General features: G+C 39.0%; 1 protein-coding gene across 8 annotated transcripts in view; it reads left to right on the forward strand.

Moving 5' to 3' along the window:
* Positions 1-26539, forward strand: part of LOC117232889 (glutamate receptor ionotropic, kainate 2-like) — a 113981-nt gene that overhangs the window by 22504 nt on the left and 64938 nt on the right. For all 8 annotated transcript variants that reach the window (XM_033492653.1, XM_033492669.1, XM_033492661.1 and 5 more), the window contains exon 3: positions 13442-13603. In XM_033492653.1, coding sequence (XP_033348544.1) covers positions 13442-13603 — 162 coding nt within the window. The remainder of the gene's footprint in view (positions 1-13441; positions 13604-26539) is intronic.

Here is a 26539-nt window from a genome sequence, read left to right on the forward strand (position 1 = left end):
AAAGCTTAATGATCTCTTGGACTCGCGTTATATATGCACGCAATTTTCTCTCTTTACACGGAACGGTCTCGAACATCTGAGAAATCGATTACAACCATCTTGGCAAAGGGCTCGATTTTACGACAGCACGTGAAAGGACGACAGTCCCTATAAATGAATTACGGGAATGGGGTGTTACTGCGAAGACCTTAACAGAAACGTCGATTATCGACCATTAATTCAAACGCTTCGTTGCTCCCGTCTATGAAATTGACTTCTTCCATTCCCCTTCAATTTATCGTCGAGTCCCCAACAAAAAGCGAAAGTGTTCTCATGAATCCTGTAGACCTACCTTCCAATCTTTTTCCCATCTGTTTCATTCCGCGACTTTTGACAAATGTCAACACTATTCGCTCCCTCCTCCCTTTCCCCTCCTTCATGATGATATATTCGTTCGAACAATATGATAAAAAAGCACACTCGTTCCAAATGTATTTCCTTCTTCCTTGTAAAATTCGATCAACGAGCAGGCGGCGAACTCAATTTCCACGCTTCTGCATCTTCCTCTTCGTCTTCTTCGTAACTTCACGCAACCTACATTCGGCCGTGCGTTTAGATACAGTAGGACGAATAACAGACTGAAAGTTTACGAGAAGGCTGATTTCGTATTCATGGAAAGCATCATGAGTATTCGTTCGAAGTCGACGCAGCTTGCGGTACAGAATACTCGCGACCGAATCTCGGCCTGACGGGCAAACGAGAAGGCCGATCGAACGCGGAAGATACATCTCCCCGGTTATTGAGTCTCTATTGGATTGCCTGGCAAATACCTCGGCACCGTTTCTATCTTAATGTTACCGACAACGTCCTGACAATCCTGTGAATCGATTCCTTTATCCCGCTCGTAACAACTGGATAAAGCTGGAAACCTACGAGTCAGCTCTTCGTATGTATCAGCAATTTAATTTTTCGCGAAGGTGGATCAATCAAAGGGGATTTTTCTACGCGTTTATTAATTTTCTGTAATTCATTGCTCTTTTAACTGATCATACGAATTTCGAGGCAATACAGACTGGAAGGGTTTGACGTTGACGAATTTGATCGTTTAATATCGGATTACGATGGGAGTGTTCGAGCGGTGAAAGGTGCTATTAGATTGACACGAATTGTCCAACCTTTCGGTGATTAATGATGACAACATTGCCACGGTAAATCGATGATATTTTAAATTTCCACAGTGATTTCGTTTCAACGTATTGAATGTGACTCAAATTCTTTAGATGCCTTGCATTGTTTTTTTTTTTTTTTTTTGCTGCTTTATTTGAGGGGTGACGATTAGCTTTTAATCTTTGAATGGGAATCATTGGTCAACGTTGGGATATTTAGATGGTTCGCGTCACGCGTTGATTCTACACTGCCTTGTTCCACCGCGATGAGAAATTTATGGAATTTTTCGTCTGTAACGTTGACTGACAGACACGACGGCAAATATATGCGCGTTTTTTTTATGTCCGATTTCATGCAATTTATGAATGCTCCAGGATGCGTCGTCCGCGTAAACGCTCGATTATTTACGTTTATTCATGTAAAGCCTTCACCCGAGCCATTTTTCGTTTACACAAATCTGCTTTGAGATATTATTCAACGGATTTTTGCAAAAGAGGCGTTATATAAAAATATAGAATATAGAATATATAGAATATAGGACGTTGTATAAAAATTGTACCAGCAAGATATTTATTCTTTAGCCTTGCTTTGAATTTATTGCCCGTTACAGTGGTATTGTCATAAAACCCTATTTAATCGAATTAAAAATTCCCTTTGATATTCCACCGCTTATGAAACCATTCAAACGTTGATTTTCAATATAAAATATATCATTGTGGTAAACCGAAAAGCATATTATATCGAAAGGGATGGATTATAATAAATATAAAATATACAAAATATATATAATATAAAAAAATATATACAGGGTGGTTGGTAACTGGTGGTACAAGCGGAAAAGGGGTGATTCTACGCGAAAAAAAAGTCGAAAATATAGAATAAAAATTTTTGTTTACTTTTTTTTTAATTTTTCCATCGAGACAATGATCTACAGTGAGATCCGTTATAACGTACCGCACGCGTACCGAGCGAAAATTCAAAGTCGATTTTCTCAAAAACAAAGCCTCAAACGAAAAATTTTTATTCTATATTTTCGACTTCTTTTTTCGCGTAGAATTACCGCCTTTCCTCTTGTACCACCAGTTACCAACCACCCTGTATATACCATTTGATTGGTATATACATTGGCGTATGCCATTTGAGACGATGCGTTTCAAGCCTCTAAAGATCGTTCGCGTTACTTTAAAAGTTTTTCACCAAAAAAATGTAGTTTAATTCCGATTCTGTGTTAGCGATTCGAAGGGTATTTTTCATCCAATGCCTCATTACAATCGAGTAAAAGTTCCGAGCGTTCAGCGATCATTTCTCGACAGGCTGGCCCGCGCGAATGTAATGCAATCAAATATAATGGTCGTTTACTAATTACGTGGCCAGTGGTGCGAATGAAAGTCGATCGTACGCTTAATGGCGGCACCAGTTGACGAATTTTGCGCGCGACCAGCCCCGTTTCTGGCTGTGACAGAGTTGCTGCCACGTTCTGTTCACGGTGGAACAATGAGGCGCATTAATGACTCCAATTTCGAGCGATTACGTACGAACGCCAGATACATTCTCGATTTTCAACGCGATACCCGTTTTCATTTGCAGAATTATTTCGAACGAACAATGTAGGAAAAATGTAACGAAGTACGCTGTAAATATTTTCACGATGAAGCAAGATTCCTGCTTGATCCACAAGTATTCTGTCATTTTTGTACTAATGCTACTGACTGTTAAATTTCAGATTTTGTCTTAGAAATTCGAAATGGAATCACTTGATAAGTTGTAATAACGGACATATTAAAACGGAGAACGTAGGAACTGAAATTCTGATACTCAAGAATTCTGTTTGATTCTATAAAATATTGCTTATATGATAATTCTTTCCATTTATTTGATTTAATTTTCTTTACGTAATTATAAACTTCAAGTACGTAATATCGCAATTTCTTTCATACGAAATCAAAGCAAGGTAAATTTGGTTCAGGCAATTCCAAGTTTATGTCCACAACGATCTCTACAAAAGATCTCGCGACAATATACAGACATATTTATATGTACGCTGGACGTTAATATCGCTGAAAGCAATTTGTCCGCTGTAATTTCTTATGATTTATTCATTCGTTTGTACTATTAATATGTATAATACTGTTAATTTATGTTTTCAATGATTAATAATTTATATATTCTTTGTTTTAAATCCAAACTTAAACCACTCTTATGCACTGTTCAACGTAATGATAAATACACAGTATTTGAGTGTGTACATAGTGTAGAAGTAGATTTATCATATTATTACTTCAATATATGTATACAATAAATTATAATATAAATAAGTAAAATAAATAGTAAAATAAAGTATAGTATAAATTCAATAGCTTCGATTCTTACTACAGCAGTGCATTAACATATTTCCATTATTCGAGAGTAATACGAACGAAAATTTATCCTTGAAACAATTCTTCACTTTTCCCAGTTGCTCTATAAATACATCCGCGTTAATTTCGGGCATAAGAGGAGAAATATTGCCTATCGACGATAAAACCAGCGCTTACCACAATGAAACACGGCATTTGAATGATACTTAAAAATAAATCGCGGTCGTATTCGACACCAGACCGATAAATGTTTAACACTGAAAGCGTATCAGCGTTATCAGGACATAGGCGTTGGTGGCGGGAAAAATTCAATTTCGCCCGGATTTTTTCATTTTTTAATATTCATGACCCCGGTAAAGGGAATAGACAAAGCGAATAAGAGAGACCAGCACAGAGAATGCAGCGCTCTGTCGAAAAAATGTAATCTTTGATTAAAATCGCCACATGCATCCCTGCAAGCGTTCGATCTAAATCTTTCCCAGCCCATTTTCAGTGAATCTCCCAGGCGAATCAATTTCCATTGACCACCTCGATTTCCCAACGCTGCCGAAAATCGAAAACCCCAGCTGCGAAATTTCAGCGAGTTTTGAAGTACAAAGAGGCTCATTTCTCGGTGAAAAATGACACGAGCGCGTGAACGAGAGCAACCTCGACGCGTGTATTCGAGTTTTCGCGAGTTTATGATGCGTTGACCGTTACCGAGGCGCACGAAAACTCGCCGAATTCACCGTTAAAATTCTAAAAAATTAGAGGTCTCCTGGCTGTAAACGAAACTAGAACGAAATATGGTAAGATGTCCATAGAAAGACTGAAGCTTAAAAAAAGCAGAAGGAAAATCACGTCAGCGTCATAAGCTGGCTTAAAGCTACCTGCATATTGCTTTAATAGTAAGTCGAACATTCTCGTTCTCGAACAGCCGAATTTTCCACGTGGAAATTTGCTCGATGACCGGTGGGGCATGACGAAACCGCTAACGAGTCGCATTAGTTTAATAACTCTGCGAGCATCGCGGCGAGAAGAGACGCTCTTCGTCATGCTCGACGATGAACTACGACGCGTCGGCTACGATGCAGCCCGCGCAAACTATTAATCACCCGCTAGCCGGCCATTAATTACCGCTGCTCCGAATTTCGTTCTTGCAGCCTTCCACCGGACCAACTTGAAGGGATGCTATGTGTATTTACGCCATCGCGTCGTGGCAATCCCTTCCGAGTTTATATCTACCGCGCCGCCTCGAATTTGCCGCTATTAGGGGCTAACCATGCGCCACATTCCGTCTTTTATCTTTGAGGATTGATTATCGTTTTTGTGGAACACAGATTTTTTATGCTGAAAGGGAGAGATATTGAGATATTTCAAGAGTTAATAAATGAATAATGGTGAAAACATTGGGGATGAAACATCGGGGATATCAAGATTTCATTAGTTAACATTCGTTGAAAACATCGACAATTGGATATTGAGATGCAAAATTTGGAAGTTACGAAATTTCAAGTTACTTATGTGATTTATTTAGAAAGAGTACAATGTTGATTAAATTGATCTGACACAAAATCACAATCCTTAATACTCTTTCGAAGGAATGCGACACAGATTATCATATAACTTAATGACATTAAATATCGATAACAAAGCGTCAATCACGTCGTTAAACATTACTCTCGGTCGGGTAAATACGATGATACTTAGTTAACCCGTTATCGATATACTGCGGTAAATTCAGTGATCTGGGAGACAACGAACAACAAATAGGCCATTGGCGAAAGACGGGAAAATCGGGTTAATTGGGGAAAGAGGATATGGCGGTTCGCTTTAATGACTCGCATTATCGTTCGTATATCGCCAAAAGCCACGTCGAGTTTGTTGAACAACAAAGCTATACCGAGGGTATTCAACGCAGAAATCACCCGCTGACAATTCACACCACTATGGTTTCGATCAGCTCGAATTAAGGTTACACAATTTACGAATCTGTTTCGACAATTATGTACATCCTCGTCGATCGACGTGATTTCTTTTCTATTTAAATATTCACACCTTCAATTTGTCAGGTATAATACGTGATCTATTAAAAAATAATTTTAGCTTCTGATAAGTCAGCATCATAAAGAAAAGAGATTTCTATTATCGAATCAGTAGATCGATAAAAGTTACACGAACAATTCCGCTATGTTCGTACCAGCGACAATTTTGTCGTTCTCGCTCGCATCAATCAAAAGTTGCAATTTCTTCTTCTTCCGAGAACAAAAAGGTCGTCCTGCAGTCGTGTCGCCAAATACGTGCACGTCCGTAAAAACAAATGTCGTAAGCAACAAAATTGTCGTGCGACAAATTGTCGCTAGTGTGCGCACAGTCTAACTCGCTCAATATTCCTTCTTTCCAGTCAATCTCATTTATCCACACATCTCTGCTCGAAGATACCGCAACTTTCCAGAAGATGGAATACTTCATTCGGTATAATGTCTCCGACGAATGGAAAAGTTCTGCGAAAAGTTTCACTCGACTTCCCAAGTACCCAGCCTCTCATCTTCGTTCTCTTATCCACTCGTTTCTTCGTACATTTTCGCCTGTGCCTTGTTAGCCGCATCTACGTGTCTCCGGCTGACTTTCACGCGGATTCCGTTCTTTTTTTCCTTCTACGGCCATTTCTCGAGAGGAAAGGAGTAAAATGCGACGACGAGAGAAATAGCAGCAAGGGGGAGAGTGTTTCGCTGCACAGAGTGATTTTCGAAATACCTCGGAGACCACGCGACAGTCTCGCGTTTTTCCCTTTCTCTCGGCTATTCTATTTTTCCCTTCGACTGTGCTCTTCTTACTCCATTCCTCGTGCGTCTCCGTCGTTCTTATCTTCTTCAAGGGTCGTTTCACTCGATGGAATTCCAGTCTCGTCCGTGAAGAGGGCTTGCGACGAGGGCTTTCCTCTTTTTCGCTCGCTGCGGCACCCTGGCACAAAGAAAGAAGGCCAATAGGAATTTAGGTTCACAATGCCGAGGAGGCAAGCAAAAGAAGACACGACGCGTTCGTGTAATTCCTAGTCTCCCCTGTGTTTCACGATTATGAACAACACGTAGAATTCCTTGTCGAATGTGTGCAGGTGCATCATGCCAGTTACCATGGCAATTATGAAATGTCAAATATTTGTTCGTTTGAAACGATCGGCTTGATTCTCGAAACTTTAAAACTAGACATTGAGTGGGAAATTTCAAGTACTCCTTGGCTTAAAATAATCAACAGATATTAAATTCTGCTAAAAATTTGTGTATCTAGTAAACTGAAAGGATATGGCACATGGTATATCGAAACAACTAAGAAATTTAAGATGTCTCACTTCATTCTCGAAACTGTACATTGATTGAGACGTTTCAAATATTTGTTGACTTAAAACGATCGACTAAAAACTTGTTATATATGATTATCTGAAGGAACATTACGGTGTATACTATGGTAATTAAGAGACTTCAAATATTTTCTGATTTAAGACGATCGACTTTCTTGCAAATATGAAACTTCTGTTTATATCTAAAGGCCAAACAGTTGCGAACAGAGACCATGAGCACATGAATTTCTTTGTCCAACAAATCTCCGATTAACCAAAGTTAGCCGCAAAAGGACCACGGCTTCAACGATACGCTCGCCGCACGGGGCGTCCGACAATCTCCGTAATAATTCATGAAAGCTAGACTAGGAGTTCGTAGGGTGCACGGAAACAGCGGTAGCAAAGTGTGTCGTCAGCGTTGCACGCCGTCCGGCTGGCAAAACGATGGAAAGTTGGCGGGATCTCACGGTCCACTGGAAAACTGGCCCATTCATCGTGTACGTAGCGAGAACCGCGGCTCGAATCGAGATCGTCCGTAATCCTGAAAATTATTGCGCGTTAGTGCTGTCACACACGTCCCTCTCTCTAATCCACATGGACGTTGCCGAACGTGAATCAGAGATTTTTTATCGGACCGGAATAGCCGTCCGAATTCGCGGGAATCCCTGTGATATTGTATTTGAGAAATTTTTTCTAACAGATGTTTTTAAAGGAGTTTTCAGCGAATATCTTTATTCGTTTTCATAAACTGACGAGAGATTTTCTGGTAGAAGAAGATGTAAAATAGATTTACTGTTGCGGAAAAATTGCATAAACCGCGAGATTCAATTTATAATAATTGTATCAGCGAAACGACAAATAAAAATCGCAATATCGGCGACTAGGAACTACAAGCAAGTAGCGCTCATCTCCAGTATCTACGGTATGAAGGGATAAGGAGGAACTTAACGTAAAAGTCTTTTCGCGTTCCGCACGCATCTCCTGTGAGTACGGTAAAAGTTTGCCTGATCGATTTGTACGTCGTTGCATCGACGGAAAAAGTCTTCGAGCTTCCTTCTAAAAACAAAGATCGCGAACTACCCAAGATTCCCTCGTTATCTATAACGACGTACGCTCTGTACGAAATAGGATAGTCGATTTGAATTTCAGAAAATCCCCATTGTTCTTCCCCTTTTGTCTCTGTTCGAGTGCCTCTCTATCTCATTTGTTATCCGCGGAAATATTATTTCCTGGCTGAGATACTTTCCAAATTTATATCTGGCCATTGCTTCTTTCCTCTGGTAGAACGTATTGTAAACTTGTTAAGTACACAGTAAAAGACAGAAAAAGATTATGAAAACAGTGAGCCGCAGGCAGGTTTTTATTCAATAAATAATTCTCAGGTGGTGGCGTGAAAATAATTCGCGAATCACTGCTTTTCGCGTCGCGTCGTCCCGGTGAAGTTCTTTCATTCGATTATCTTTAAACGGAAAATCCCTTGCCCTTTCGTTTTTCCTCTTCCGAGTCAAATCAAAGTTAGATACGAGGTATCGTTGTTTCCCGGAAACGCAATTACTTGCCGGCGTTGAAAGTGGCGCGAAGTAAAATACGGGGGTTAGGAAAGTTGTAAAATTTTACGCCGCGAAAGTTTTAGCGTTGCATAGCATTTCCCTTGGCGTAGTTTCCTTTGTAAATTTCAACTTCATTATCGTTGTTTGCCGAAGAAATATGATTAATTTTCCGCATTGTTGCGTTTCTTCCAACGGAGGCACGAAATTGGTGAGATGAATCAAGAGCGAAAGTTTAAAACTCTCTTTAATACATTCTAGCGCATTATGCTAAATCAAGTGATTCTTGTCCTGTGTGGAGAACCGTGCCATATAATACTTGTTTCTTTTTTACTTCTCTTCCATCTGGCTTATGCAGCTTCTTTTACTTGCAAGATAACTTCTAGCGATAGCGGTTCCCTGATGAAAATCCTAATGAAAAGTTGGGTAATCCCTGCGACAAGGTTCCTCCGACTCACTTCATTTTACTATAACCGAATACAGGAATATCAGGAAAGAAATTGCAATTGTTCGTTTGATTTATTTGTATAAATAATCGGAAGAAAATCTTTTCTTTATCGTTGAAGAAAAAAAAAGCTTCATTAGAAGATGCAACATTAAGTCGATATCTGTTGAAAGAATACATCGAAGTGAAAGGCTCTTAGATATTTCAAGGGTACTTTACATACTATTTTGCAACAACAATTTCAAACCTTTATAGGTTTATTTAGCTGTACAAATATATACAATATATATATATATATATTTCTCGAAATATATACGTGAAAGTTCGAAATTTTTGTATTGCTATCGTTTGATCGAAATTGCTATCGTTCTTGATCGTGTCATGAATCTTATTTAAAGACGAAATCTAACAAATATAGTCTTTTTAAATTGTAAAGCTTCCTCGAAATACTTAGGTATCTTGCACTTCGACAGGAGAAAATTCAGGATTCCGCTTTCCCGTTATTAAGTTATCTGAGTTTCTTACGATATTTCAGATTTACTTAGCAGCATTCACACTGGCGCGCTCCGGCGCGCCGCGACGCAGCGTCTATCGTGGTTGTAATTCCGTAGAAATAGAGATTAATTTGCAGAAATTCCGACCACGTTATCCTAAGCTCATGGGATTCACGAAGATTACGCCGAAAATGAATGTGGTATAGCATCGGTAATCTCCGCAACACGAGACACACTCTATCCCTTAGTACTTATATCGAGATTCGTTTTATTAACTTCTCATAGACAAACTAAGTGGATTTTTCATGCGCAAATTTTTATTTCTCTCGAACAAAAATTCTAATATTTGACTTAAAGAACAGTTTTATATGAATCACAGAATCTTTCGTCGTACCACAAAATTTTTACAGAATTTTTTATCATCGATCGCTTTCAGAATAGCAAAAAAATTAGGCTTGGGCATAATTGAGTCGATTAATTTAAATGTCTGACTACGTACGGCTAAATTCACTCCAATTGATAATCTGTTTGTTCGATAAAAACTTGATGGAAAAGAAATACGGAAGAGCTGAGGATTTTACGATTATTTCGAACTCTGAAACTAATATTCTTTTATTCTTCCTTGAACTTTAGCGATAAATCGGAGATACTCCTCCAAGTTTTCTGCCCGTTAAGAAACATCGAGTATTTTTCAGCGAGTTTATTTTGCACCGTAATGTTCGATTCTTTCTAGAGATATAGGTAAAAGAAGGAGTACATTCCCTTTGAAGATTGATTTATCGAGAAACGTATAGCCGAACCACTGTTATATTTCCAATATTCAATGGAACACGTTCCGTAAAATACATCGCCAATGAATCACGTTCCATTAGCAACGTTCCTTTAACTCACGTTCATCCAATTGATCCTTAACGCGGGATACGCGGAATTCGCCTCATGAATAGACTCGAGTTCATGCAGAACAGAGTTTTCCTTGTAACGTGCGAGATCCTTCGTGAATTGATCGAGTCTTCTAATGTATTGCCTAACATGAAATTGAGAAATTGTTACACGAAAGATGAAATGTCAGGCAAAATAATTCAGAACTGATTGTAATTCGTTAAGTTGTGTTTACGAACCAATTATTTTAGTTGAAATTTCTATTCACTAATTTTCGATACGCGTGATATTCATTTTTCATGTATTTCACCACTGTTGAATTTTCTATTTTTATCGCTGAAATATTATATTTATCACATTATCATTGGAATGGCAGTCATCTATCAATTTGTCGAATGAAATTGTAAATAAATAAATGCAAGGAAAGTCTGAGAAAAAATTGTCTGATCGACCAAACCTTCGAATACTTTTGTCAACTACTGTATACACGCCAATCGAACAAAAAATCAAACTAATATCTACAAGAAATCAAGGTGATTCAATATCAAGAGTATCTCGGAGGGTTGGACGTCGATGTTTTTCCGGAGAAGCTGAAGGTGTTCCACTTGGTGGCAATAACTCTCGCCTGCAACGAACTCCCGGAGGAAACAATCTTTATCCCGAGAAAAGCCCTTTGCTCTACATTTAAACGACGAATGATAAAACGAAGCTGTTAAGAGGATAGTTCTCTCGGGGCCTCGAAAGAAACCGCTAAAAGAAACGGTCTCCGTTTTCACCGATTCTCCCGAGTACTTATCACCGTTTGTCGACGAACCAAAAAACAGTTACACCACAACAAGCTGTAGACCGAGGGATAAACGTCGTGCCGACGAAAGAGTCGAGTTATTTGCCGATAAATGGATTAGTTGAGTGGGCAACGAACGAAACAAAACTACGCAAAACATCGGCGTCGGAAGAGTTAAAGGTTTAGGCGAGGAAAAAAGTAAAAAATAAGGCCAGAAAATGTTTCAAAAGCGTTGCAAAGCTGGTCGTACTCGTTTTTTCCCTTCCGCGCTAGTTAGTCGATTTGTAGGATTTTTGTTTCGCGCACTTCCGCCTGGGATTACCGCCATTACGTTTCGCGAATGTTTTTCCTAGCTCGCTTTTGTACCAAACACATACGCTAGAATTTCTAAGGGAGGAAAAGGTGACGAGGACAGGGGAGAATACTCCGATCCTCGTGTTTCAAAGCAACGGATATCGTTTAAAGGAAAGAGGAAGATCAGAGTTCTGACATTTAACAGAATCTTTTGGCTAAAGATACTTCCAATATCGTTATCTCTGCATCAAATTAACCCCAAGCGTAGCTCGAAGGCGTTCACCATTCGATGACCATACAAAGATGGTTGAAGCTTTCGAGTTGAAGAAAATTCTAAAGGAAACGTGCTACGTGAGTGCTCGAAGGAAAAGCATCTCTTACAATCTCGAAGATGGCCTCGATTTTTGATAGAAGTCATCCTCTTTCACATCTGAACTTAGTCTGGAATAAAACTCGGCATAAAAATTTCCAGAAATAGAAGCTTGTCCACTTCTCGTGGTAAGCCTACCAAAGGACATTTGATAGTCTTTTTAACTATTCATAGTTCGCTCGAAATTCCCCTCCGGTCGTATACTTTAGTTAGAGGCAAGTATGGTTGGAGTTAAAAAGGGTGATTTTTAAAACGTTCCTGACACAGAACTGCGGGTTATTTGCGATACGCGGTTAATAGTCGGATCAATTAGCGACCAAAAGCGATGAATGAGCTTCTCGTTGATAGCAGAGCCACACGTTGACACGAAAGCGGCGACGTTTCTATTACCTTGGTCTCGCCTGTCGCGACCGTAAACGTCCGGATTGCAGATAGCAACGCCCCTGGAGGAGTTTCCTTCCTTGAGGAAATTGATAACTCCCCGTTGCAGTGGACGCGGCGATTTTTCAACGACAAGAGGACAGTATCTCGCCTACCGTCCTTGCACGGCTGCCGATTAATGCTCGCGTTTCTTCTAATTAATTATGCAAAAGAATGAAACGGAGATGGATAGTAGCGACCTGGATTCTTGAAACCCTATAAATAACACTCGAAAGGGACTAGCGGTTCGAAGTAACGGGAAAAGGGTGGATTTGGTGGAAATTGTTCGTGAAATGAAGATACATGGAGGATAGTGTTTTACTTTACGCCCGATGTGTTTTTTCGATACATACTATTTGAATTTCCCTAGATTACGGTTCTTTCGTGTTATTTCCTAAGAAAAAGAAAATTGGAAATCTCAATTGGGTTTTCTTGTCTAAGGGACATCGACAAAGCCGAAGGCTGACTGTAGTCGTTCGATTTCTCTGCGAGTGTGTTGACTATAGAGAAATAAAACTTTCCGGGATGTCTCGTCACGATTGTACTCCTCGAAATCTTGTTTTCATTTCATGGAGGCATAGCCGCTTTAGGCGAGATGCCTTTGTTCGCCGTTTGATCAGGTTTACGAACAAGAGAATCGACTTTCGTACGCAGAGAGAGAAACACCTCAACGACTAAGTTTTGTTACAGCCCTGGATAGCACGAGACATTTTCTTTCTCGACAAGAAGCAGCGCTAATTTCACTCAAAGTACGAATGGTATCAGATGCAGAGCCGAGTTAAATCCTTCGTACTAGCTCCCAGACTTCTAAACGAAACTTCCTAGCTGTAACCAATATGCACAGTACACGTGCATTTATATACATGTTGCTGGCCCTTGACATAGTCCTACATGCGGCCTCTCTTAGTTTGGAAGCATCGATCAGCAATTAGTAAACGAGTTTGCTTCGCCTCTCGGCTCGCAAGAGAACTCGAAGAATTCGCTGTTAGGCGTACGATGGACTCTCAGGATGCAAATTGCCCGTGTCGAGCCATCCAAAACCGCTTTTATCACTTTATCGCGCTATAACAAATGGTAATGATTTAGTAATTATTGCGCTATGGTTTAAAGTATATGTCGGGAAAAAGGACGAAAGATATATTTTGATAATTAATTAGGATTATTTTGTGGGATTTAATAGGAGACGTAAAAGATCGGTTTGCCGATATAATAGGAGGGCACTTGTCCTTCGTACGAAAAGAATAGCAGGATCAGCAGTTTCTAAGTATATTGGCATGGAAAGGTGAATCTTGATCGCGAATTCCGCCCACCGTGGCGAAATCGATATTTAACGAACCACTCTGCTCTGACCGATCGTGTCTGACACATTGAACGTCGATTGATTTCCAGGTGCTATATTCACTCATGACCAAAAGGATAGCAGTACAGAGTTGGCCTTCAAGTATGCCGTGTACAAGATCAACAAGGAAAGGCTTATCCTGCCGAAGACGACGCTGGAGTACGATATACAATACGTGCCAAAAGATGACTCCTTCCACGCGTCGAAGAAGGGTGAGTGATCCATCGATTAAATATCTTTTTACATCGATACGTGTATAAATTCTGATTTCTAAATTGTAAGTTTCCATAGTAAGCAATAGAGTAATGTGTGCATATGTTTCTTTGTAATTCATTAGTAAGTAATTACTTTGTAAGTAATTAAAATATTTCAGGATCTGAAATAAAACGGCTTATGTAATTTTTCGTTGAAATGCTCTGCCCATTATGGATTATCTTATTCAACTTGTAGTATACATTTTTCCATAGTAAAATTTAATATCGACTGCCACGTTGATCCTCCTACTCGTCGGCATTGCTTTGTATCTCGTTACTTAAGGACGACAAAATTCAAAACGCCGGAGGAATGGATAGGAAGAGATATTAAAGGCAACGTGAAAATTGTTTCCAAGCGTAAGCCGATGCCTTCAGGAAAATTTATCACCACAGCGTTATAATAAGTTGACCAAAGGTAATAGCTTTGGTCGTGGCGTCGTTATTAACGTTGCATGCAAGTTATTTTACTTCTATCGACTGGAAAATTTATATTATCGATAATTAATTTTGCGGTATATTTTATAGACCAATGTCTCTTTTAAGAAAAACTTTATCTTTTTCAACTATTTAACTTCTTTCCGATTGTGATTCGTGTAATAAAAACCAAAGTCGAAATCATGTTGGAGCATAGCAATAAAAAGGAATTGTAAGATATATAGCCCTATTTCGCGTAATTATTACGACGGCACATGCATCTATTCAGTCTTGGTTTACGATGAAATCGGATTTACATCTTGTGAGTCTAGTCTTTTCCAGGATGGAGATGTTATCTGTGACTTTGTTGCACTGATAAATATCAAGGTATCGATAAATCAGGGTATCAAACGTGATAGATCGAATAAAAGGGACATTCCGCCGTTGTAGATCTTTGGAAAATCCACGGTGAAATTTAGTATTTACCGGGTAATCCGTCAGCTGTGCCGTTTTCATCGCGCTACGTGTCCCACGTAAATGTAGTCTCTGTAGAAAATCAGATCAATGGATTTACTCTTTTTCTTTCGACTAAATCGTCTACCGTCCCGTGCAGCAAACAGATGGATCAAGTTCCAGATCGATGTACTCAACGTATCCTGTCTACTATTGACTCGATTTCGCTCTAGTCGAATTATTTCATTCTGATTTTCCTTTGTGTAGCAAAATAGTAGCCATTGGTTAGTATTCTGTGTGTTTCCCCTTTTGTTTCTTTAAAAATTGAATTTTGAAATGTGAAAAATAAGAAACGTAAGATACAATATAGAAACATTAGCTGTTTCTAAAATTGAAAATCGTTGACAAAGCAATTCCGGACTTCTTCGGTCAATCAGAAAATCTAACATACGGATTATCTGTACAAAGTACTAGTTGGTCCATGGCCACAAGCCAGCAAACGCTTGTTCCACAATAGCCGTGACTTTTCTTTCGATATCGACAATGACTGTTGTGGAAGCCCTCTTTCAGCATCATAGATTCTAATCACATTTCAACTTTGGCAACATCACGAAATACCTTCGGCTCTGCCGTATTATCGGTCTGTTTTCGATGACGATAAAAATATAATTTTCTTATCCAAATTTTATCTTTCAATTATCGGTCTAAAAAATCCGTTACCAAAACTAAATCCGATTAGCATGTAAAAATATTTCCAAGCGAAACAGTGCCATGCTCGTTGAGTTATTGTTCGACAGCTGATTTCCTATTCATCCAGGTTTACGAGTCTTTCTTTACTGTCGACAATGAGTCCTCTTGCAAAATTTCCAGTAACTTTACAAAATCGTCATCACCAATCTATTTTCGATAACGATAAACATATATTCTCTTTAACTTAATGCGAAATCCGAGCATCATTGGAAACGGTATCGAGGTTAAAACCTTCTCACATGAGAAATCTGTCGAAACGAAACGGTGTCATATTCGAAGTTACTGCTCGAAGATTCCCCCGACAGTTGGTTTTCCATTCACCGGGTTCGAGCTCTTCCGCTTACGAGGTCTTTTATCGTTTCATCCGCCTCTTTTAAACGACATCACTTCGAGCTCGGTATCGCTAAAGACAGGCCTGGAGATACGGTTTTCCACAAAACCGCTTGTAAGGCTCTCGAGAACAAGCGAACAACGCCGCGCCGACCTGCTACGGCCACGGTTGTATGCATGCAAATGCGCACACCTGCCGCCGAGATGAAGCTTGTAGAACCGTTTGTTTCGCGTAAAACGTTATCTGCTCCTGGCCGTGGGCGTTTTTATGTTTTTACGGTTATGTGCATACGTGCTGGTAAACGGTGACCGGTTATCGGTAGCAGAACCGATACACTTCGCACTGAGGACGAGTCGAATTCGCTGGTCTATTCGATCGTCGTGCCTCGGTGGCGGTGTTATTAGAAAATTACGGAAAATCGAGTCTCGCGCAACGAATTTCAAGTAAGCTCGAGGAATACGCGTGAAATTGATGATTATTGTAAGAAACGAATATCGTTAGAAGGAGATTCAACAAATCAATCGATTTAAGAAAGAGAAATCTGCTGGCTATGTACTTATACCACTATAGCTGTTCTCCAACACTGGAGGAATTTTTATTGAAACGAACTTTCCACAAGTACTAGTCTTATATCGATATATCTGATACATACAATAGAACTTCTTATCTGGCCTCTAATATTTCAATATTTAAGATTTTGCGTTACGAGGAAAATATAGTTCCAAGGACGAAATTTAAAGGACCTAACAGAAGAGTTCTAATAAAAAAGGGCACAAGGTTGCTAGGTTGACTTACCGACAAGTCTCGAATAAGATAAAGTAATAAAAGACATTTTGACAATGGGGTTAGATAGGACCATTTCACATTGTACAAGAGACAAGTATCTTTTCTTAAGATAAGTTCTCAGATTGTAAACGCACAATTAGATTTTGATACAAAGAGGAAGTTACGTATACAGACAAATGGTAACGAACGTAGTACAATGAACGGTTGGATAGAGCAGAAGAAAGCGGGACTCGGTACAACGTCACGTCTTGTCACGTGTTCGAGAGCATCTCTTGAAGTCTCTGTTCTCGATGCCTTGCACGAATAAAGACCCTCCATGGTTGCTTCTCAATCTTCAATCTTCCGCACGGAGCCTTCTCGGCCGTGAACATGTATATTCGCATCCTCTTCTAAGAGAAACTCGACCGTGAACCATTTTACGTAACTTATGCGCATCTATAGTGTCTTATAAATATGCCGTTGGAACCGTGGAGAACTGAGTTTCTGGCGCGCATGTAATTTCCTCTTTGAGAAGCTCTGGTATATTGCAAAGGAATATTTTTTAACTTTCACTTTCTCTTTCTTTTCGCAAGACGTTTTACGCTCGATACTAAACAGATGTGCTACAAGCCCAGGCACACTTTCCAAGAGTCATATACAGTCTCCCCGAAAAGTACGTTAATTATCATTTATTTAAACTTTTACCAGGAGCGTTATCTTACTTTCAGGGGCGATTATATCTTGTCGGTAACTCATCCGCACACAAGTTGATAGCGCCTGTAGGGAAGATCCCGTACGGTTGCTAATGTTCCCGGGTCACGTTCGCATGCCCATTTCCAAAAAAAAACGCGCTAAGGACGAAATGAAATGGAAGTGCGAAACCATCGCTTTCAAATTTTCGTTGTTGTTGTCAGTCAGCTCTCGCCGTGAACGCATACGGAGGCTAAGTCAACCTCGAAACAACCGCGAATTTAGTGTAAATAAATCAGTAAAACACAAGCATTTAGTAGTTTTCCTCTTGTGTGAAATGGTCCTTCGAGAAGGTTTTTATTAGTCGGTAAATATGTCACAAAATTCGATACGAATCAACAACGAGCATAGCCGTATGTAGAATCTTATAAACATTGGTAATCTCTGTTAAACCATCGCTTAAATGAAGAACATATTTTTTTCTTTCTTTAACGTTGAAACAGTCGAGTAATTAGCTTTTCTTCTGTTTCGTTTCTTCGTGAAAAATATACCTTCGACTGTTCTCTCGTTGGTTCGAGGCAAAGGCATTTCACGACCGGAAGCTAGCAGTCGCGCCACCGCGAAATCTGCAAATAATGGAGCCTACGGCTACTCTCAAAGGTTCGAGGCTGGGATTAAACCGAGCGGATTTGGCGATCGTATTTCAAAGCCGGGTCAACGACGTTCGTGCAGCCGCTGCTCTTTTCGCGATTTAAGCTTCGCTCTGAACAGCATCTGCGACCCTGTCGCGGCGGAATCGTGCTATCGCCGATGCTATTCCGCTTCGTAATTCTCTATATATACTGGTTACTCGAAAATCAACACCTGAATCCTATAATTCGGTCAACGATTTCTAGATTTCAACAGTTTTAGCTTCAGATTAAGGGTGTGAAAGATACAGTATCGAGAACAGATCAGTAAATTTTATGCTTTAACAACGTCATTTTGTTTAACAACGATTTTTAGTTTCAATCTTTTCTGTAACTTGTAATTCGTGGTACGTTTACCCAAAAAAGGGGGTGATTTTAGAAGAAAAAAGCTTTTCGTTTTCTCGCGTTGCCGCTATGTTGCTCTTTTATCGTAACGCAAACCACAGGGAACGAACGGGCGACTATAGTATCGTTTTTTTTTTATTTTGTTTCCTTTCCTTTTATCTGCAAACTTAACTTAAACATCACAAAAGATACTATTTTCGTTTCTTTTTCCCTTGCGAAAATTTTTACCGAAAGTCGATGTTGATTTCTCAATTCTTTTCTCTTTGATTAATTACAATTCTCTTTCGAATCTTTTTAAGAAATTTGTAACAAACGATATTCCAAAACTGGGTTGATAATCTGATGTTATGTCGACGAGGATCAATATTAAGAATCAGACTCCGATAAAGTCAAGTCCACTGATATCAAATTCCGATCGAACTAGTTCGACTTGGATTTGTGACTTCGACAATTTTGGCATCTAGCATTCTTGTTATCAAAATTTACTTCCGCTATGGCACTCGACGACGTGCATGGAGAAATCGCTTTATCGACAATTTTCGAATTCATCTTGTGTGCACTCTTGCTCCGAATGGATACGTCTCTTTCGTCAGTTGATTTCACTGGGTATACAAGGAGAAGGTAAGCGGAGGGCGAAGAAAGGATGAACAGAGCGAACTTGCAGATCAGGTACAAAAGGAAGGGAATGTTTGCTCTTTGCGCCAACTCACCCGTATGTCTTCAGGCCGTGGAAAATAAATTTTTCTTCTAGCGTAATGAAAATCACTGATTTTTAAGTTTTCGTAACGTTTTTCTAGATTTGTAATACTTTAGAGAATTTTCACATTTTTGGAGATTTAAGCGATATCTTCATATAGTTCTCATTGTGATTTCTTTGGTACAAATTCTATACCTTAATCGTAGTACTTTTAGTAACAATTGTATTAAAATTTGAATTGAGAATTTTAACACTAGAACTACCGATAGTTAACACGAAGCTGTTTCTACCATAACCAGTCAAAATGGCTGGTCTTGAACAGCAGATAAGTAACGTCAACAATTAATAACATACTACACGAGTACTAAAAAGAAAATTTTAAAGAGCCAGGATGAAGATACCCGAAAGGGAACCAGGATTGAAAACAATCAGTAACGCCATAAAGTTGAAAGACAGACGTCACAGAGACATTGATATAACATTGGAAAAGTAGAGTAGAAAGTTCTCAGATGGTGTGATATTGATTTCACGGCAGGCGAAGAGATTTAACGCACAATTACTCTGATTGAACGAGGTTGCTCTAGTGGTCGGGGGTCGGTCTGGAGAATTGGCGACATCAAAGGACAAACTGGCACTCGCCACCTCGTTAAGGGAGTTGAAAGGAGAGCCAACAAGGGCTGGACACATCCACGGAAAGGATACACGGGTTCCATGCGCGTCTGCAACGGCCGCGAGTCATTGTTATCTGCTTCCAGTATTTCTCGCCGGTTCGTCCGTTTCGAAGTGAACGTTCTCCTCTCTATCGGCCAACTACGTTTCATCTTGGTGAAACTGTGCATTACGAGCGAATTGTTACTTCCAATAAGTCTCATTCTTGATTGAATTTAACGGTGTTTTTAGGGATTTTTATCGCGGTATTTCTGAGCGAACAGTTTGAGTCATTGAGCGGTGTAATTAGGTATATTGAAAGAATTTAAAAATATAAGAGAATAACGCAACAAGCTATAACGCGATACGACACAACGCACATATTTCTCTCTTTCTCTATTTGTAGCAAAAAGAGAAAATAGTCATTTTGCTACGGTATCGCATAATAAAACTCAGAAATTACTGGCAAAGTTTGTTAATTTTAAAGTTACATGGCACTCGCTATGCAGATGATTTTACTTGCAAATTAAAAATGTTTTAATTATAAGACTATAGCGAGCATTGTGCATAATTGTTATCGTTTTGATAATAACCTACTGCAAGGTTCACCCAAAGACAGTTTGTTATAATTCGCATCGGTTTTCAACTGAGGCTATTCTTACTTTCAAACAAAGAATAGGAAGTGATTCTCATCCACGCAACGACTAGACCGGAACAGACTGAATAGTCGATTAACGCTCGAGGAAATTCAGTGAAAAAGATTGTACATCGACATTTTAATGAATCTTCCTTTGTGAAACTGGCATGTAATTTTAACTATAGAATAGCAAGCGACTGACACTGAGTATGATAGACACCCATTTCGTGCTAATTACAATCGTTTCGTATATTTCCGAAGTTATTTTCACGCAATTTCTCGTATTCAACCCATATATACCGTATTTTGAATAAAAATTCTAAAGTATCATTTTCAAAAATTCCTAACGAACTCTATTCTAAGAATCTTCGAATTCATGATTACATAAAGGTTAGTTAAAGTATTCCCTAAAAAACACTTTGCTATTGCTGCATTTTTGTTTGACAAACATTTCTTCAAGAAAATATTTCTGTGAAGTAGTCCGCCACAATTTCCTATATTCTTCCGGGTTTTAGACAGATTTCTTCACGACGAACCGACGAGGCACCATTTTAAAAGTCCAGAATTAACTGCGTATTCGAGTCCGTCATCTTTTTAAAAATCGAACTAGCTCAGCGTCGAAATGCATAACGCGTCTGGTATCAACCAATCGTAAATCGATCCTCGTCAATGGCCACGAGTCACCTGTTACGCTACGAATAATATCGAGCGTGGATTTATCGCTTGGCCTTTAATTCCTGTTCAATCAAACTGGCCGCGAGCTTTTGACGCAGTGGGAATTTTCTTCGTAGTAGAAAATCAACGACGCTGTTCGTCGGAAAGAAAGAAGGGAGGAAAAAAGAAGCGGGTGCAACGTCCGAGAAACGTTGGAAACTTGAAAAGTTTCGATATTCTTGCGGTTCTCTTGGTAAAATACGACTGTCGATTTTGCAAGTTGTACCGACGTTACTGGGAAAAAGAAGGGAATATAACCGATAGCCAGTGACCAAGCATAGTGTCTGAGTTTCTCCAGACTATATGATGCTTCTTTCGTTTCTGTACCTCAGCCAAACATAAATTCGCTAAACCTCGAATATATTCACTTATTTTGAAAGGAATTTACGATCGTTGATCTGATTTCAATTGTTTTGTATTCATATATACAACAAGGACGAGAAGATGTAACGCGCAGTAGAATAAACTGGAATTGATCAGACAAGTAAAATTCAACCTCGAAGAAGGAAAGACTATCTCAGCTTCTATTTTCCACCTAAAACCTCGTAAATTCTTCGGGTTTAGCGTAACCTTTGAGACGTTGAATTTCCCACAGCATCCTGCTTTCTGATGGTTTTATTCGGTTCAAAGAGAAAGTTAGAAGGTCAACGAATAGAAAACGAAGCTCCGACGAAACACGGGTGAACATTTGTCGATACCAGCGGCGCACGCATGACGCGATTTGTTAAGGAGATTAAGGTCTTTCCCTTTTGTCGTTGATCGGGTCGTCGTACAAAAGTTTTCAGATTTTTAACTTCTTTTTCTATTCCCTTTCAATACTTTACCTTGAAAGCAATATTACCTTTTCTTTTTAAACGATTTTATTTCTTCAACTTTCCCAATATTGATAACAGAAATATCTATGCATATGACGTTATTCCTTTCGGACTTTTTTTAGCTCTAAATCCATAAAGCTTTCATTTTTTAATTTTATTAAATTTATCATTAACCTAGAAGCTTTTAAAAAATCATTCCACTTTGTTCATTTTTGGCTTCTGCAAAAATTTCTCGCTCTATATGCTTCAAACTGCAGCATATTGAATTGGTTCAACAACATATTGGAATTTAAAATTGTACTTTCATAGGAGACAGAATATACTTACTGTATCATTCACCTGTGGTCTTTACATCCACAAAAATTTTCTGTCTAAGTACTCGAACGTTTTCGTAAACCGCTCTCTGTCAGAGAATAAATAATTTGCAATACTCTGGCAAATGAAAAATGAAAAATTGAATATTTTTCCTATCAAGTCGTCTTACCAAAAGCTATGACTATCCAATCCTTGGTGACTGGGGAGATCGATGCTCATGCCATTTAATTGCCGCCCCCCTTAACTATCCCTGCGTCGTTTCTACCCTCCAAGGTGACCTGAACCTGTCGTCGATGATGTAATTACCAGGGGCAGCGGTTAAAGGCAAATTAACCGGAAGTTTATCCTCTGACCCTAAGCCCTGCGGGTTAATTAGCTGGTCCGAATTAAGAGACGACTGAGTGGATCCGTACCTTGAGAAAAATATATCAAATGTAAGAGACTTCGGGGAATGACTGCACCAAGTATTATTCGGCGCTTTTAATAGAATTTCGCGATGAATGGAGAAGGAAAGTATTCAATTCACGTTCGCTTATTCACGTGCAATTCATTTTAATGTGATTTGGAAAAATAGCGGAGCAACTGCACGATAATAATTGTGATAATATAATTGATGAATAATAGAAATTTAATATTATTTCCAAAAACAAAAATCTTAATAATTCTAATGATTCTATTATAAATTTAGAAGAAATACTGAATATAATATCGGAATACAAGATCCATCGAGTCTGCTAGGTAGTTTGTAAGTACAAATTAGCGTAATAAGCAATTATACACAGCATCTACGTTCTTGTTGACTATTCGATATTTATAGGAGAGATAGTCGCTCAACGAAGTCGCCTGAAGCAACCACGACTCGCCAAACAGGTATTTTAAACTTCGAGCGGGTCTATAAACTTGTTCATAAATGTGAAGCTCCCTAAGTACTCGCACTTGAACCTCTGCAGTGGCAGCCTTTTGGTCGGCCAGTCGTGCTCGTAAGAAAAACCACATTTCTCGCCTTCAAAAACAGTCTCCAACACATTCTTTCTTTCGCTATTTTTCGGTGTTACATTTCGAAAACTTCTTCCTCACATATTTTATATAAAAGAGGGAAAAAACTTAACGTGTGACAAAATCGATGCTATCAAGAATATCAACCACGACAATGAAGTTTCAGGCAAAAAAATCGAGATTTAATTAAAAACTTTAATTAAACCCGCTCCCTGGTCCAAGTCTCTAAAGAGTCTACCCCCTCGTATCCTAAAATACTTGGATCGTTCATACGACAGATCGCTATTTTGAAAATACGGGCAACTACTGACCCATGAATTTTTAAAATTAATGCAGTCGACGTTCGCGTTCAACGTAGGATATTAATTTTCCATCCAACGTTGAATTTTCTACGGCTGATGCAACGTGTTTCGCGTAACACACGCGATTCTCTCTTTTCTCCAAAATAAATGAAGTAAACTTCGTTGTTTTAGAAGTGAAAACGTAAAACGTATGAGTCAAAGGCTACGAATTGCTATCAGATTCCAGCGTATACGAAAATGGCAAGATAAATGTTGCGTCAAAGCTTTTTTCGCGTATCATGGGAGTACCTAAGGATGGCGCTACGTAAAGCTTCCGCTTTGTATGTAATGTAGCGACAATGGCGATCTCGCTACTTTTAAACAGCGTTAAATGCTATTTTTAAAAGTCTCCACACCGCTTGAAGCCGGTCCGTTTTCATCTCAACTCGCGTAATTTCTACTTCGTATCTCACGCGAATTCCTTTTCGCTCTTCCTTAATACGTTGTATAAGTTAGCTCTACACAAAGTACACCGAAACAGGCATACTTACCTAGGAAACCGGTAAATGTTCTCTTTATTGGGGAATAAAGTTCGCCATTTCGGCAACTATCGTCTTGTAGCGTTCCTCGTTACGAGAACCATCATTTTGTATCGCTGCTCGTTAAGAGAACCATTATCCTTAATAACATTATCACGTGGTGAATTTTATTCTGCATGGAGCAAAATGCATAGTGCTTTTAAATTAAAAGTATGATTAGAAGTAATCATAAGGTGTACGAGAGAATTGAAAATTTGGTGTCTCGTCATCTTCGTGTCTCGTTTATATCTCGTTTATTCTACTGTATTCGTTGTCATCTTTAAATTTTCAGCAACCACAAGATCTGATAAGATTTCCACAATATCTACACGATTACCTTACAACAACCTCGTTCTTTATATATCTCTTTCTTTTATGAACTTCGTTGTTCTTTTCATACTTCAACAACAGTTATCTCGCCCATTGCTGTACTAAACAAGGAATGGTAGGTTTTTAGTATTTCACTATTACTCGCTTTTTATTCTTGGTCGAATCTCTGCTCGTCGCCAGCCATTTCTCTGTCAGTCGTTTTCACTTATTCACTGCTCGCGGCACAATCGCCACTTCAAAGGATACGCTAATGGAACGGATATTAAAAAATAAACGGAATATGTCTACCTCGGAAATGAAAACAGCCACAGGCCTCGCGATTTGAGTTTCCTTCTCCGCTAATTTCTAACGACGATTACGTGATTAAACCACAAATTAGCCTTAACAAGCCAACCAGTTCATTCTTCAAGCCAGCTGTTCATTCTTCTTATCGTAAGTTCCTCTTTGTTTGACAAATTTTTCCTTTTGTTTTTACAGTTTTCCTGAGGAGTGTAGGAAGGGAATTCCATTTTAGCAAAATGGTCATCACGCGTATATCACTAGTCGGAAATTTAGAATTAGCAGATATTTTATAGAAATAAAAAATTTAAGAAAAATGAAAAAAAAATCTATCGAAGCGAGGAATCTAGTTACAAAATTTATTCGAAAAATCATAACCATATCGTATTACTATTATACCGTATTTCAAAAACCATAATGGCTTCGACGGTCATATGAATAATCGTTGACGCGTAGGTTTCGGGATACTGGACATTAATGTTTATATGCAAGAATTGTACAGCCGAGTTAAAATATTGGCCAACGTTTTAACGCACCAATAAATCCATTGTTATATTTATTCTGTAACTTTTTCAAAAGCATCTACGTTAAATCTGTTACAGTTACATAACGTATTTGGATGCTTGCATTCATAGAATATACAGCAAGCTTCGAGTAGAAAGAAATTGCTCGATACCGACATAATTCGAATATAATGACCACGATTGCGTCTCGAACGTGAGCGCATTAACTAGACCACGGAGAATTCATTACCCGTTGGTTTCCGTTCTCACTGATCTTTTTCTCCGGTTCGTAAGTAATCGAAGTAACATCCAAACATAAAGCTTCATAAATTCCGACGCCGTTCTGATTCATACGACGTAACTACTTTCACGGAAAGCCACACAACGTAATATTGCCGACGAGATATTCCGCGTGGGTAATATGTCGTCAGACCGGAAAACGATAATAGACATCGGATCGTTTTACCGATGATGCGGCGTACTAAAAGTCACGACCGGATGCCACAGCAAGTAGATAAGTCCTTTATAGCCGGACGTTCTAAACGGTGCAAGAATTGCTTTAGCTTCGTAGAAAAATCGGTGAACAACTCGTTTAAAGGATTATTTCTTCCGTTTTCTTTGGACTTACATCTTCTTCGACCGTTTTGATGCATCAGGCTTCTTTATTTCTTTTTTATTAATATTACTTTTCCCCTCATTCCAATCGTTTTAAGTTTTTACGAACTTCCATACTCTCCTTGTTGATATAATTTTCCAATCCTTTATATCTGGCACAACACGATTACAATACCTAATTTATACTACTCGTAATGGCCTTATGTCGCGCTCTTCTCATGTTCTACTACTGGAAGGATTCACTGAATACGCGTTGTTTCATCTGTTTAGATCTGTTACGCGAGACGTTCCAAAATTTCGTTAGCACTGTTCTGAGATTCGATTATCATCGTTACATTGGTAAAGTTTGAAACAAATCTGAAAGTGTACATAAAATCAGTACATAAGCCAGTGTAAATTGCACGTTACAACGGTCGGTTCTAAAGTCGTAAAGTCGCGAACAAGATTGAATTCCGAAACCGGTTCCAATACCTTTATACAACACGTGTCTCACAATTCGAACCGCAATATAGGCCATGTGATAGCTGCCTGTTCTCAGCGAGACACACGAGTCCAAATTCTTGCCCTGTGTATTCTATTAACTCGCAGGCATAAGGTAAAGTAACTCGCACACCGATTGTCTGAGGTTTGAAAGGCACTGTAGTTGGCTAACTTAGGATCTGAATAGCACCCGGACAGTCTGTAACAACTCGTTGCAATTGAGGCAAGATAACACCTGGAGTATGCCATTCGGCTACCCTACGCGTACTTCTCCGCTTTGTGCATCGTACTGCAAGAGCCAGACACAGAATGATTTTACAAGCACTACGATCTCCAGTACCAGGTTTAGCCGGGCGTTAGTTTGATAATAAGCAGACGCTTTAATTAATACGTATTTAGTAACGTTACGCTTACTGGGATCTAAAGTATCTGACGTGCGTCCTTGTTTTCAATTGTACTTACATATATTGAATCATCTGTTAATTTAATTATTCATTTGAAAACCGATCGATCATTTACCAAAAAATTTTCTACGATAACACAATTCTAAGCTGCTTTTTCCTTAATGT

Source organism: Bombus vosnesenskii, unplaced genomic scaffold, assembly GCF_011952255.1.
Source record: "Bombus vosnesenskii isolate JDL3184/JDL3185 unplaced genomic scaffold, Bvos_JDL3184-5_v1.1 scf7180000013263, whole genome shotgun sequence".
In the NCBI taxonomy this organism is placed as follows: Eukaryota; Metazoa; Arthropoda; class Insecta; order Hymenoptera; family Apidae; genus Bombus; species Bombus vosnesenskii.